At 39.4% G+C, this 13,718-nt stretch overlaps 1 protein-coding gene across 6 annotated transcripts in view; it reads left to right on the forward strand.

Annotated features, from left to right (window-relative positions):
- The window catches only part of MEGF11 (multiple EGF like domains 11), a 280,329-nt gene that overhangs the window by 244,435 nt on the left and 22,176 nt on the right, over positions 1-13,718 (forward strand). For all 6 annotated transcript variants that reach the window (XM_068696388.1, XM_068696389.1, XM_068696391.1 and 3 more), the window contains 6 exons: positions 1,209-1,343; positions 4,576-4,704; positions 6,996-7,124; positions 7,857-7,985; positions 10,486-10,614; positions 10,765-10,998. In XM_068696388.1, coding sequence (XP_068552489.1) covers positions 1,209-1,343; positions 4,576-4,704; positions 6,996-7,124; positions 7,857-7,985; positions 10,486-10,614; positions 10,765-10,998 — 885 coding nt within the window. The remainder of the gene's footprint in view (positions 1-1,208; positions 1,344-4,575; positions 4,705-6,995; positions 7,125-7,856; positions 7,986-10,485; positions 10,615-10,764; positions 10,999-13,718) is intronic.

Consider the following 13,718-nt stretch of genomic DNA (forward strand, 5'->3'; position numbering starts at 1 on the left):
CCTGCAAAAACGTCTCCAGGAATGATCCAGGTTGTTTTATAGCAAGTGCATCATCAACTAACCTGTCAGCCAAGTTCCAGCTGGAAATCTGCAGTAGTGTAAAAACCTGACACCCACTGTGAACATACCGACCCAGAGAAAAATTGTCATTCAGTGAAGAAATAGAACAGACATGATATAGTAACCACTGAGGCAGAACTGGGTAATAGAGAATCACAGGAGTAAAACCAAAAACATATAAAGGCATTTTTACTGTTACTTACTGCAATTTCACATTTTTTTGTGCTTATCTGTAGCACTGAATGTTTGGACAGTGGATTTTTTTTTCATTCTACGTATGCTTAGAAGCTACAATACCTGTTTATAAGAGATACTGGGCCCTAATCTTGGCCCTTATGGACATACCTTATGGACAACTTCTATAATAATTTCAATCCAAGTTTTAAACAAAATTAAGCACACAGCTCATGGCAAGTTTTCTAAGCTATCCAGTGTGATTACTGATGCAAATTAGGTGATCTTGTATGCTGTTGCCATAATTACCATTTTTAGATTCTGTTCATCACTGACGGATGCTGCTCCTGCAATGGCATGTATAAACTGAAGGTCCTAATTGAACACAGGTATTGCATCTAATGTGCTTAGAAATCAGCTTTTGACATAGTTGCTTAGAAGAAAAACGTAGAGTTTCCTGATGTTCCTTCTTTGATTTCTTAGCTTAATTTGCTAAGGAAATGGTATTCTGAATTTCTGTTGTCTATGTGTGTGAATGCTTCTCTTCCTGCCTATCTCAAAAGCTTTGGAAGATGTTATCAGGTATTAACCATATCTGCCAGTGGGATATGAGGCATCAAATGTCTTAAACTCACATGTTTTGTCAAAGTTTAGCTGGAGAGGGCTAGAGAGACTCGAATTAGTGTCTTGAGAGCGAGAGGGTGCTGTGAGAGCTCATCTGTGTTACAGAATAGCCAAGCACTTACACGATGTAGGATGGCGTGAATGTTTGAACAGTTTTACTCAGAGATCACACTTTATTAGAGATGGGATAGTCTAACTGGCTTCATAATTTCTTCTGTTCATGCCACTATGTGACTTTAGAAAGCAGAAAATTTATTGGTTTGGGATTAAGACAGAGAGAGAATTCTAAAGCTCTCAGCAATGTGAAACCTTCTGCAAACCTGTGATGGTTTATTTTGTTCTGTCTTCAGTTTGTCCCCCTGGCTTCCATGGACACCACTGCAGCCAGCCATGCCCTCAGTGTGTGCACAGCAGCGGTCCCTGTCACCACGTGTCAGGACACTGTGACTGTTTGCCAGGATTCTTTGGCGCACTCTGCAACCAAGGTACTGAGCCCAGGATCCCCAAATGCCACCATCTTGCCCAGGTTTCCGTGGCTGTGACTGCAGTAAGACTAATCACAACGTTTCTGCATTTTTTCCCCTTGTTTCAGCAGTTTAGATCACAAGAATTCTTTACTTCAGAGGCAAAATGCAAATAGGTACTTAGTCACCCTTTTGTAAATGTGATGTGCTCCTGCTTTCATAAATAAAACAGGTCTGCTGCTCTGTGTTGAAATGAATACAGAATGAGACACCTGCTGTAAATATATCAGCCATCCAATGGTTTCATTTTCCTTTTCGCTAAGCCTATCATATCCTAAATGTCGATGACACCTTCACACACTGTTTTTCAGCAGGAGCAGTAGGTATTAGTTAAGGCGGAGGACAGTTCAGTTACAGAAGACCAAACACCAAGTTAATGCATACAACCTAATGTACACCACCTAGGACCCGACTCTGGGAACAGCAGAAATCACATGCATCCAAACACAAGTGTAAGAAACAGAAAAATTGGCAATGAGGCAGTGAAAGAGTTCATTCTCATGGGTTAAAAGTAGCTCCAGCTCTCCCCAACATGCCTCACTGTACCTTTTTCTGCACCTTTGAAAGTTAGTCCACTTTTAACCACAAGTTCCATTTTCAGTCACCCTAAACATGCTTGCAAAATCATTACAGTATTCTGCAGAGTCTGAGTTATCGCATACCACTGGGGGTATTTTCTACACACAAATTTAAAAGAGATTATTCTTAATGGCTACTGCCCTTGTAAAGTCACCATCCTTGTAAAAATTGAACTGACATTTTTTAATGACCTGCTTTTCAGTAAGTTAGAAATTGCAGACAGTACTTATGCAAAATCATTAAACAGATTAAATGTAACCATGTTTCCTTTTCCCTATGCTATGTAGTCAACTAAACATTATACCAATTAATTTATTAAAATGAACATATTTCAGTGAATTTGTCCATTTTATGTGAAAAGTTAGCCAGATTTCAAAGCGTAAGCAGGACTAATTATCCTCTTAAGAAAATTCTATTTTATTTTTGCTCAGATGTTCAGCACTTCTGGTTTTACTTTGAAATGTTGATCTATCCAGCAAATTAATTTTAAAATATTCATGTCCTAATTAAAATCAATTTGTGTTGCAGTTTGTCATAATGAGTTAGCATGTAACTTTATTTTGGAGAAAGAAAAATGCTAATTAATGTTTTCCATTAGAAAAACGTGAAACAAAGATTTCACTTTTGAATTTTCATCTCCTTGTGCTGTCTCTTTTTCTGGCAGCAGGAATGTTCTCCCATCAGCAGCAGCACATGCATGCAAGGAGCAGTGTAACCTCCAAAATTGTACAAGTTGACATGGCTGTACTAAGGATTCTAAGCAGCACAAAACTAAGCAGCTGTTTTATGAATATCTTTCCCAATCATGTAGCAAGATGGATTGATAATAACATGTTATTGCTGCTGCAACACACCTGACGTCCCACAGAGACTTTCAGAGTCCCACTTCAGAGCTTTTATAGCTAATTAACATCGCTGCCTGCATTGTACAATCAGGTTGTTCCTGAAGAAGGCAGTATTAGTCCTTACCTTACAGCTTTGTTTAAAACGTTTGAAGCATTTTGAGAAGCGCTTGTATGCGGATCTCACAGCTTTACAAGAGAATAACCATTTTGGCAGGATAGGTTTTGTAATCCTTCCATGCTGACATCCTGGAGGGCATCATACTCTTTCACTAAGACAAGAGGTGCTCACATGGTAGGAACCCCTCTGCTAGCTCTCACTGTGCCAGACTGAAGCATTTCTTTTATAAAATATGACCTGTTGCCTTTGTCAGAATCAGTGTTTGGACCACAAATCTTTTCCTAATTTGTTAGTATTCCACATTGCAGGGTAAATCAGCTCCTGTTTTAAGTAAGTCTTTTGAGAACTATTTTTTGTACAGATAAAAAATCCAGGCTTCATTTAAGTGATGTTATCTATCTCCATCTTAAAGATGCAATAAAAATATTGCACTGAACTGCTCTGTATAGAGCACTGGAAGTGAATAATGGTGCTAGCATATATGAAAACCTGGGCTGACATATCATTTTAGTTTTTGCTCTTTCCGTGATATGAAGCCGTTTCTTTCCTTCTTTCTCTTTGTGTCCATATATTGTTCTTTTCATTGTGTCGTATAATGTGTTTAGTTTTATCTCTTTTCAGGTAGAGAACTATTCTGTTTAGCACATAATTTGAAAGCCAGCTTTATCCACTCCTACAGATAAGTCTGCAGCTAGACTATACACTATTGTTTTCTGCACCATTCTCAGGTTTCTGCCATAGTAAGAGTAGAAGATGGCATATTGTATAAAAGCAAATGAATCACAGCTCAGGATTTCAATCTCTGGCTGATTCACAGTCAGGATAGATCGAGGTCACCTGCAGAGACTGCACATGAGAAAGTGAGAGGACTGAAGTGGTAAACCAGTTGCATAATTCAGGGAAGTACCTTAATCACTTTTTTGACATCACTATTATTTACCAGGATACAAGTCCAGTTCCATTTGTTACATTCTTTCCAAAGATGGACTGTGTATTTTATCTTGTTTTGAAAATATATTTGTTTTTGTCAGGGAACACAGCCAATAGGAGCACAGGAATTACACATTTCATTCATTACCGAGCAGAGCTTTCCATCAACTTTAAACTTAAAGATTTCCAGTCATTTGGTGTGAGGCTGAAGATATACCTATTAGTTTTATGTCACTGTGCTTAGGCGCTACAAGATGATTCTGGAAAAAAAATATCTCAGTTTCCTTTCTTCCAACTTCAAGAACAAGCCAGGTGGGCCAGCAAGAATAGACCCTACTTTTGTAAAAATACAGCACAAGTTTAACAACTCTCAGGCAAAAATATATAATCCATTAAACATTCTTTTGCAACATAACTGAACGCATACGACAGCAAGGTGAAGGGGTAGATAGATGCCTCTAACTGTATTAGATTCATTTTCCAGCAGAAAAATGTGTTTCAAGATGACTTTTTCATGTTTTTATGCTTGGGAAGTAAGCAAACACAATGGACTTGAATGCTTTCTTCTGCCTGTTCCGTATTTCTAGAAAAAAATTGCCCATTTGTCATCAGCAAAGAAAAATGTCATAATTATTTTTCTCTCTAATTGCTAAATGTTAAGTCCTGTGACTTCCAAATATTCATTATGAAGAGCTTTCAGTGAACTGCCTTATATTTCCAGTCTGTCCCAGTGGAAAATATGGGAAGAACTGTGATGAGGTCTGCCAGTGCACTGAGAACGGGACGTGCAATCCTATTGATGGATCATGCCAGTGTTTTCCAGGCTGGATAGGGAAGGACTGCTCTCAGAGTAAGCAAAGTGTTAATTTTCCACCTCCGCTTTAAAATAACATGTTTTCCTGTTTAGCGTTTTCTGAAAGTTAAAGGCAGATTCTAGGAAAATCCCTGAAGTATTACAGCAGCCAGTGCCTTACTCTCTTTATAGCTTATTTCTTTTAATTAATCTAAGTTAGCTTTGGCTTAGTTTATGCAGTTGGAATTTGCAGAAGCCGTTACTAGCTTCTATTACAGGAAAGGGAGGTCACAAGCTCTTATCAGAAAAGAAAGCTCCATGCTCCCTTTTAATTTCTAGCTGAATTCCCTTTTATTTATTTTTTGAAATCATTTTCTTTCAGCTATTACATTAGAAATTATTAACCTGTAAATGTTTTCATGTACCGAGCCCATAGAATTGAGAAATTAGGCAGCTGAAATATTTCTATTAAATGTAATTTAATTGTAAAAGTCAATGTGAGCTTGGAGGGATGGAGGATTTCTTCTCAAAAATTGCCCAGGTAGAAGATTGGCATTTGCTGATCCCAAAGTGTCATTTCCTGAGAGCATCCCTTAATTGAAGATAGATCACAGAGGGAAGCAATATCCTATCATTCAGAACTGTTACTTCATATTCAGGATACAACTAGCATATTAGACAGCATTCCAGAGTAAAATATATTAAACTTCAAGTGATAAAGTGGGAATCGGATAAAAACAGACGGCTGTAATTTTGCTTTTATTGTGTGTCTTCCACAGGCAGAATATTGCTGTCACTCAAAAAAAAGAAAAAAAAAAGACAGAAAGCTGCACAGATTCCTCATTATATTTAGCCATGTAATTGGGAAATGACTGTTAGTTTCTGTTAACCTTGAAAATAGATGAGATTTTCTTACCAAGTGAGGCAGCCCAGTTGAGTAGCAACAACTGCCAGTTTAGAAGGCAAGAGGAAATGGTGATAGCTGCTTGGTATTTTGGACGAATAAAGCAGGAACATGCCTGTTTCCACAGTTACCTTCTTGTAAAAAAAAGTATAAATCTCCCAACATGAAGCTGGCCTCACACCAGGCTCCTGCAGCCACCTGGCCTGTTGTACTGCAGTCCGGCACGGAGCTATTTCGGTCCCATCTCCCTCCGCACCAGTTAACCTGGGATGACCGAGAGATGGAGCCACAAAGGAGATAATTTTAGCTCCAGCTCCAGAGCCAGTTCTGGAGGCATTAAAAGACCCTGCAGCTCTGACTTACAAAGGCTTTTTAAAAATATTTCTGGTTGCTTATAACATGAATACTTTAGGCCAAATCCCGTTCAGCTTTACATTGTGTGAGTTCAGTGACCTTTTGTTTGATTTACGTCATGGCAGGTTTTTTGCTATTCATTCTGGCTTTAGATATGTCTGTCATATGCCAGAAACTTGCATTTATCGTCAGAATTGGAGCCAATGGCATACATGGAAATAGGCATGGTTTCTGTACTTTCAGGTTTCCTGGGAACCATGCCTTATTAATTCATGTCTTTAATAGGAAGCAATGGAAAGTGCTTTTTAAAGCAAAAATATAGTTGTTATATTGAAGGGTTATCATCATTTTGGATCTTTTAGTCTGGCACTAATAACTGTAACTTACAGCATTCATTTTTGGAGGGAGGCTTAAAATAACTTCTGAAAATGTATTAATATTGTACTTGTAGAAATACATAATAGACCTGGAGATTTTAATTTAATATTATCCCCATCAACAAAAGCAATTTGATTTTGTGGATGGGAATTCATACTGAAAGAAGTTTTCTTTACATTTTTACATAATTTGAGTAGTGCTCTACGCTTCAAACGAATGTGGTAATTTTAGCAGTTGATTGCATAGCAAAAGTAAACCACGAATAGCTGTGCTTTATTATGCAAGAATTCCTGAATATCAAAAAGAAAATTAAATTACCTCCATATCTTAAAACCCTGTCTAAATTGTCTTCACAGATAGCACCAGTAAGGCAGGGAGAGTTGCCAGAGCACTTAGCATAATGTAACCTTGAGCATCACCATTTCAGTGGTTCTCAGTGCCCACATGCTGCCACCTGACCTACATGGAGAAGAAATCACTTGTGCCAGGGTTGGACAGTGCAGGTTTCCAACCTGGGTTTGCAAAGCAGTTGTTGGCTTGGGAGAACCAGGCCTGGTCAGGGAATCACTGCTGCAGCGATGCCAAGCTCCTCAGTGCGAAGTTCTGCCTTTGCTGGTGTCTCACAGGTTCTCTCTTTATTGCGGTTCCTCCACAGCACTCATGTAGTATCATTGTTTTTTTGTCAGCTGACAAACGTTTTTTATTTTCATAGCTTGTCCCACAGGTTTTTGGGGCCCTGATTGCTTTCATTCATGCAACTGCCACAACGGAGCAATGTGCAGCCCTTACGATGGAGAGTGTAGATGTACTCATGGTTGGACGGGGCTCTACTGCACTCAGCGTAAGCCTTTCAGAGACGCTATTTTGTCAGGGAATCTGTCAAAGTATGTGCTGCTACCTCGTGTCTCTTCCAAGTATTGCAGTCTTGGCTGTTAAACCACCTGCTTCGTACTTGCGAATAACTTTGTGTCACCCTGAGGAAAATGTCCTGAAGCTTTTCAAGTTGTTTTGTTTTTGTTTTTGTTTTTTTTTTTATACCTTTGGCACTCTGTAAAAGAGAAACCAATCATTTAGATTATTGACTCAGTGTCAGAACTTGTACATTCCTTGCCCCTGCTTGTTAAAGCCCCAATATACGTTGTCTGCTTTAGGAAAGTGTTTGAGATTTCTCATCCTACCAAAGCAAAATTATCAGCACTGTACGAAAGAGGAGATCAGATTCTGGAGAGCCTTCTGAGAAGGCCCTTTCACTTGCAAGTAATTAATTGATCTCTGGCCTTTTAGAGAATTTCTGTCTAGCCATCTTCTTTCACTCCTTGAAAATGTAGTTTGTGTACATGGATCAGGTTTTCGTTCATCTGCAAGGCTTAAGAGGCAGTTCTGTAAGATACAAGAAACACTACTGTGAGAAAATTGGCTGCCATGGTAGCTCTGCATTTAGATCATCAAATAAATGTCTTCAGATATACAGAGGCTGAAAATCCTTAGATTTATAGGCCTACCTATTTTGTGCTGTTAACACATCTGGGTTTGTGTTTCAGCTTATTACTTTCCTTATTCTGATTCCTGCCAGGTTGCCCAACTGCTTTTTATGGAAAAAACTGTGCCAATGTCTGTCAGTGTCAGAACGGAGCAGACTGTGACCACATCACCGGCCAGTGCACGTGCAGGACTGGATTTACAGGCAAACAGTGTGAGCAAAGTAAGTTCCTGCATGACTTCCTTTTCCATTCCTCAGCGGGGAGGGTTGGGGGGGTCAGAATTCATTGCAGAAACGAACTGAGGCTATGAACTGAGGGTGTCAGTAAGACCGCAACCCCAGGCACCTTGCATAATCCACAGGGAGAAGAAGGCATCTCTGGAAGGCCAGCCACGTTGTTTAAGTGTAATGGAAAAAGGTGAATCCACTACAAATTAGGCCTTTCCATTCCCACCCTAAAGTTAGGTGAGATAAAAGCGAGTCACTGCACACATTGGATATAGCCTTCCCAAACCTCTGGTACTTTATTAATGGAAAACCACAAACTGTATCATGCCTCATTAATGCTGTTGAGAGCAACAGCTTTAGGTTTCCTTTGGCGTGGAGGAAGACAGTTCAAAAAACATCCTTCTACTCTCAGACTTCTGAGGAATACTGGAGTTTTCTTGCCAAAGCTGTTATGCTATAGATACGGACCAAATTAAGATTCGTCTTTACAATGAAAACGGGTCAAGGAAACAAAAGTTGTTTGTCATTTTTGGAGGGATTACATTTAACTTGAGTAGCAAGCAAGCGTTTAACAATGAACTTCAATTACCTTGCAAGGGTGCTTGCATATCTTACTGCAATTGTTGTCAATGTCTTGCTGGCATGTTTAGCATGCTGTGCCAAATAGCTTCTTTTAAGAACAAAGACTTAGGGTAGTGGAAACTGTATGTGCTGTAGTTGAATAATTACTTGTTTGTCCAGTATAGTAAATCAAAAGTAAATTCTCACACACTTACTTGGATTCTAAATACAGGGTAAAATCCATCTCACCTTACCATTGCATTAATTCCACAGATTTATTTATTTATTTATCTTTGGCAGTGGGTTAATACATCCCTGCTAGCTTTGCAAGTGAAAAGCCTGCCTTAAAGCTTTTTCACTAAAGCTTACTTCACAGGACTTTATGCATGCATTAGTACATATAACTAAATTTGGGAACATGTTTTCCATTTACAAATACTTACATTCATCCAAGTATGTGTCTCAGGACCAAATTTGCATGCTCATGTGGGGATTACATATGGCACCACTGTAATTCTGTAAGTGGCCAATTTACTGTGAATTTGTGAATTTGTGTGCTCCTCTACTGCAACCGTTAATAAAAAAGGAAAGTAAAAAGTTTCATATCAGAACTCTATCGTAGTAGACGGTTTTATACAAGAAACCACATTTATAATCTATAACCTTTGTACGAATCCTGAGGTTTTATTTTCTATCCAAACTACTAATGTATTCATTTATTTGCTTTTCTGCTACTTAATCTAAAAGTATCTTCGCATTAAGACTCCTTCGTCCTCAGAATCCTGCTGGATGGGCAGTCACATCCAGCATGATGAAATGCCTAAACGCAGAGGCCTGCATCCTTAAGTAGGACCTGTAACCTTAAGTAAGTTACAGGTTAACATCAGAATGTGCATTAATTAAAGTAATTTTGTTTTTCATAATATAAGGACCTGCATATGGAAGAAAGAGATACACCTCTAATATGTACTGCAAATCATTATAAAGATGCAGGCTAACACTCATTATTTAATATCAACATTTGCCTGATGTAAGTTACTTAGAGACTCGCACTGGGGAGGTGTTGTCACGCTGTGCAAAACATTTGTGGTGACACAAAAGAAGTCACATCTTAAAACAAGCAACATATTTTTAAGAATCATAGCAAGTGTGCATGCGTTCAATAATTTCTTTATAAAAATAAGTAGGATTTGACAGAAGTTGTTTCTTTCAATTTGATATTGAACATTGCCTCAAGAAATTTAGTAAGCTGCCTACAGATTTATTGTAATAGCCCATCATAGTAATTGTATGAATAAATTTCTCAGTTGGACATTCAATCATTTTGTCTTTGATAGAAATATAAAGGCAGAATATAAATTCCTTCTGTGGTAGGAATCCTAATACAAAAGTGGAACAACTCAAACCATTCAGATGCTCAGTTCTGTAATTCCATCTCCAATGCTATATTAATCCTCTAGCACTAGTGGGAATAAATATGAAAGTATGTAGGATTTGTTTGGTAAAAGTCTATTTTGTTCATATAAAGGTACGTTAAACTTCTTTTTGCAGTCCCCTCGTGAAAACAATGTACAGAAATGGTGGAGAATGTTTTGCTCTTTCAAAATGTTTTCTACAGCTTCTGAAATCATGCCCTGTTAAATTCTGTATGCCTTTAGTATATATCAAGGCTTTTAAAGTGTGTACATATTTTAAGTTTCATCACTGTGAAGTCTTATGTGACTTTTCCAGAAAGAATGTTCCAGCTCAATGAGTAGTGCCTCAAATTGTACACTAAATACAGTTATCTCCTGCTTAAAAACAGAAATCTAACAGTAGAGTGTTATGCAAGTTAAACAAGGGAGACTCTTCTGCTGGCTTCTCCATGTCAAGGATTTCACCCTCTCCTGAAAAATATCAGGATTCTTTCCAATCTTTTTCTTTGGCTTCCCAGAGTGCTCACCAGGAACATTTGGTTATGGTTGCAAACAACTGTGTGAGTGCATGAATAATGCTACATGTGACCATGTCACAGGTACTTGCTACTGCAGTCCAGGCTTCAAAGGAATCAGATGTGATCAAGGTACAGTGAAATTCTATTTGTTAAATCTCTCTCTCTCCTCCTCCCTCTTTTTTTTTTTTTTAACAATGATCTACTTGCTTTAAAAGAATAGTATCTCAAAAATGAAATGTGCAATTCAATTTACAATGTATTATGAATTACTTTTAACAGCGGCTCTCATGATGGAAGAATTAAACCCCTATACTAAAATTAGCCCTGCTCTTGGATCAGAGAGGCACTCAGTGGGAGCAATCATTGGAATTATTATTCTCCTTCTAATTATTATGGTCTTGCTGGCACTGTTTGTGTGGTATCGACGGAAACAGAAGGAGAAGGGCCATGACATGCCAAGTGTATCTTATACTCCAGCCATGAGGATGACTAATACAGATTACTCACTTTCTGGTAAGGGTCTTTTTATGTTAATCAAATACAGACTTGTATTCCTGTATGTTGGAGAAACAGAAGCTTCTGTGATGTATAACGTGCTATCGAGCATCAGAAATAATGACATTTCCGTTCTTGCCCTGAATACCACGATCTCTTAACAGGGACAGGAAAGCAAATATAACTTACTACTGATTTAAGCTGCTTTATACGTAAAATATTACTTACAAGATACTGGCTGTACCTAGATATGAAATATGCTGCATAGAATACATAGACTCCCTTTTTAATATATACATGTATGTCAGCTGAATTTCTATTGCAGTGCAAAATTTTCCTTTGTGAAACCTTCAGAACACCTTTTGTTGAGGAATGGGGTTGACTGAGTTGATCATAAGGTTTTATTTTTGTCTGTTGCAGTTTTTGATTTGAGCCCTCCTATTAGTAGTCACTTTCTTCTGTCTGCAGACCAATCCCCGTCATCTAGACAGCTGTTGGGAATTTTCTTCACAGGAGCTGATGAAAGCAGGATCGAGGAAGAGGAGGGTTCTTTAGTCAGAACAAAGTCATACTGAGATCCTATTTCATGCTTCTTTCTATCCTCTGCTCCTGGCATGGAGGCCAACTTGTCTTGACAGATTGGCTAAACTTTGGGGGATGTGATCTCCTCTTTAATGCTGTCATTCTTCATTCCTCTCTGGCCAGTATCAGATAGGGTGCCAGATAGGAGATTTACTTCCTTGTTTCCTCCAACCTGTCCCCAGTGGGGATCTCCTCAGGGTTTGCTGCCCTCTGACTGCACTTTGTTGCACTTCCCCTTAGATGGCTGCAAGGCCAAAGCTGCAAGTCTGAGTAAAATCCAGCTTCTGCAACAGGAAGAGGCTTACCTAGCATCTGTAGATGCACCTGGAAGGAGCCTCTCAAAACTGATATTACTGCAGCTGGTGCTTATTCAAGGAGCTTCTGTTATGGCACCATGACTTTGGTCTTTGTATCAGGGGCACAATGTCCTGCGATGGCATATCAAACACATCAGGGGCTGCTTGCTGAACTGCGCTGCCTAAACTCATGTTTAGATCACTCAGGCTTATACTAGAGTGTTCTTTCTTCTGATAGCTACAAGATGGGGAAAAAAATCAGCCTTGGACCTCCTCCGATTACCTCTTATTTTTCAATTTTAGCTTTGCAAGCTCTTGCTTAAGCTGCCCATTTGGGTAAGAAATTTATGAAAGTGTTGCCAGAGAGGGCTCATCTGATCCTTGGCTAGTTGCCAGTGCAATTTGGCCTGAAATTTGTCATTTCAACATCATTTGAAGAGCCAGACCATGAACATGCAAAAGACAACTGTGGCACATCTCAGCAGCAGTGGGGCTCCGAGTTCCAGGAGAGCGGATCACAGCTGCTGGCACAGAAAATTGGTCTGAACTTTTTGGCCATCCATTTCGTTCACAGTGGCACTTTATCCATATATTTACAGAGCCTGTTCCACCTAATTTATTTGTGTGCTTTTCTAGTTAATGTATGTGTAACCCAGCATGTTTAAGAGCACAATTTACAAATGTGAAAATAAGGTGTATTGCTGAGGTTGGGAGCTCCTGACTGGAGTAATCAAACCACTCCTTTCAGACAGGGATGTTTTTTCTCCATATTTTACCATTAATGGAGATTTCCCAATCAACCTGATGGCATCCCAGTCTCTCACTGTGCAAGAAGTCTGAAGAAAGGCTAATGCTGAGAACAGTTCTTCTCATCCTTCACAGTTAAAATAGACAGATGACTTTCCTCCTCCAAACAGCACTGGCTCAGTGGTGCAGCCTGAGCTCCTCTAGAAAGAAATTCAATACTGTTTCCTTCCCCTTCATCTCATTCAGTGATGGGGATGCTGAAGCTGGGCTTTTTCTTTCTTCTTGCTCTGTGCAATCCTTGTAGCAATATAAATTTGCCACTCAGGTAGCTGCGGCTGAGTGGGGTCAGCCAGCTTTCTCTGGAGGTCACAAGAACAGTCTTCTTTCTGCCTCCACCTTGACAAACTGTGCTCTCTGAGCTTGCAGAGGAAGAATACGAAGTCAGAAATCATGCTGCTTCATCTTCATCTCATTATAAAATGTCCACAGGTATCAGCATCATTTCAAGTTTTGATCTTCGTTTTAGGAGGACATTTACAGATTCTGCACAAGGGCTTCTGAAAACTCCTGCCAAATTCTGCCTGTCCTCCAGTAGCTTCTCCTCCAGAAACTTTCTACCCATCACTCGCCTTCCAGCTTTGGCCTTACCAATGCTGTTTTCAGCCTTTTGCTTCCATCGAGCAGAAAATCAGATGGAGACGAGGTCACAGATAAGAGACTCGTAGCATGGCTGGAGGGCAGGAGCAACACATGTGTGTGTGAGAACGTGTGTATATTTGTGTTGCACAGGATGCTGAAGGAGAATAGCAACATTACATAGATGTTACAAGGATTTTGGTATTTGCCTGGAGTTCTGCATGTGGATTAAGGGCAGAATGCAATGCAGATGCACTCATGCAATGAGTATGATCCTGTGCAATGAGTATGTAAGGACCTTGGCTGGGATTTCACCTGAGCAGTGCCTGCAGGATCTAGCCTGATATGGGCTGTAACATTGTGGCTAACCTAAACATCCAGCGCTGTTATTTTGCTTGTTTGCTTGTGTTAGGGTAATGTTGTCGTTGTTTCTGAACAGTCACATGTGCAGATCACCAGCTCCTGGAGGCTGTAATT

Source organism: Anas acuta, chromosome 12 (assembly GCF_963932015.1).
Source record: "Anas acuta chromosome 12, bAnaAcu1.1, whole genome shotgun sequence".
NCBI classification, from domain to species: domain Eukaryota; kingdom Metazoa; phylum Chordata; class Aves; order Anseriformes; family Anatidae; genus Anas; species Anas acuta.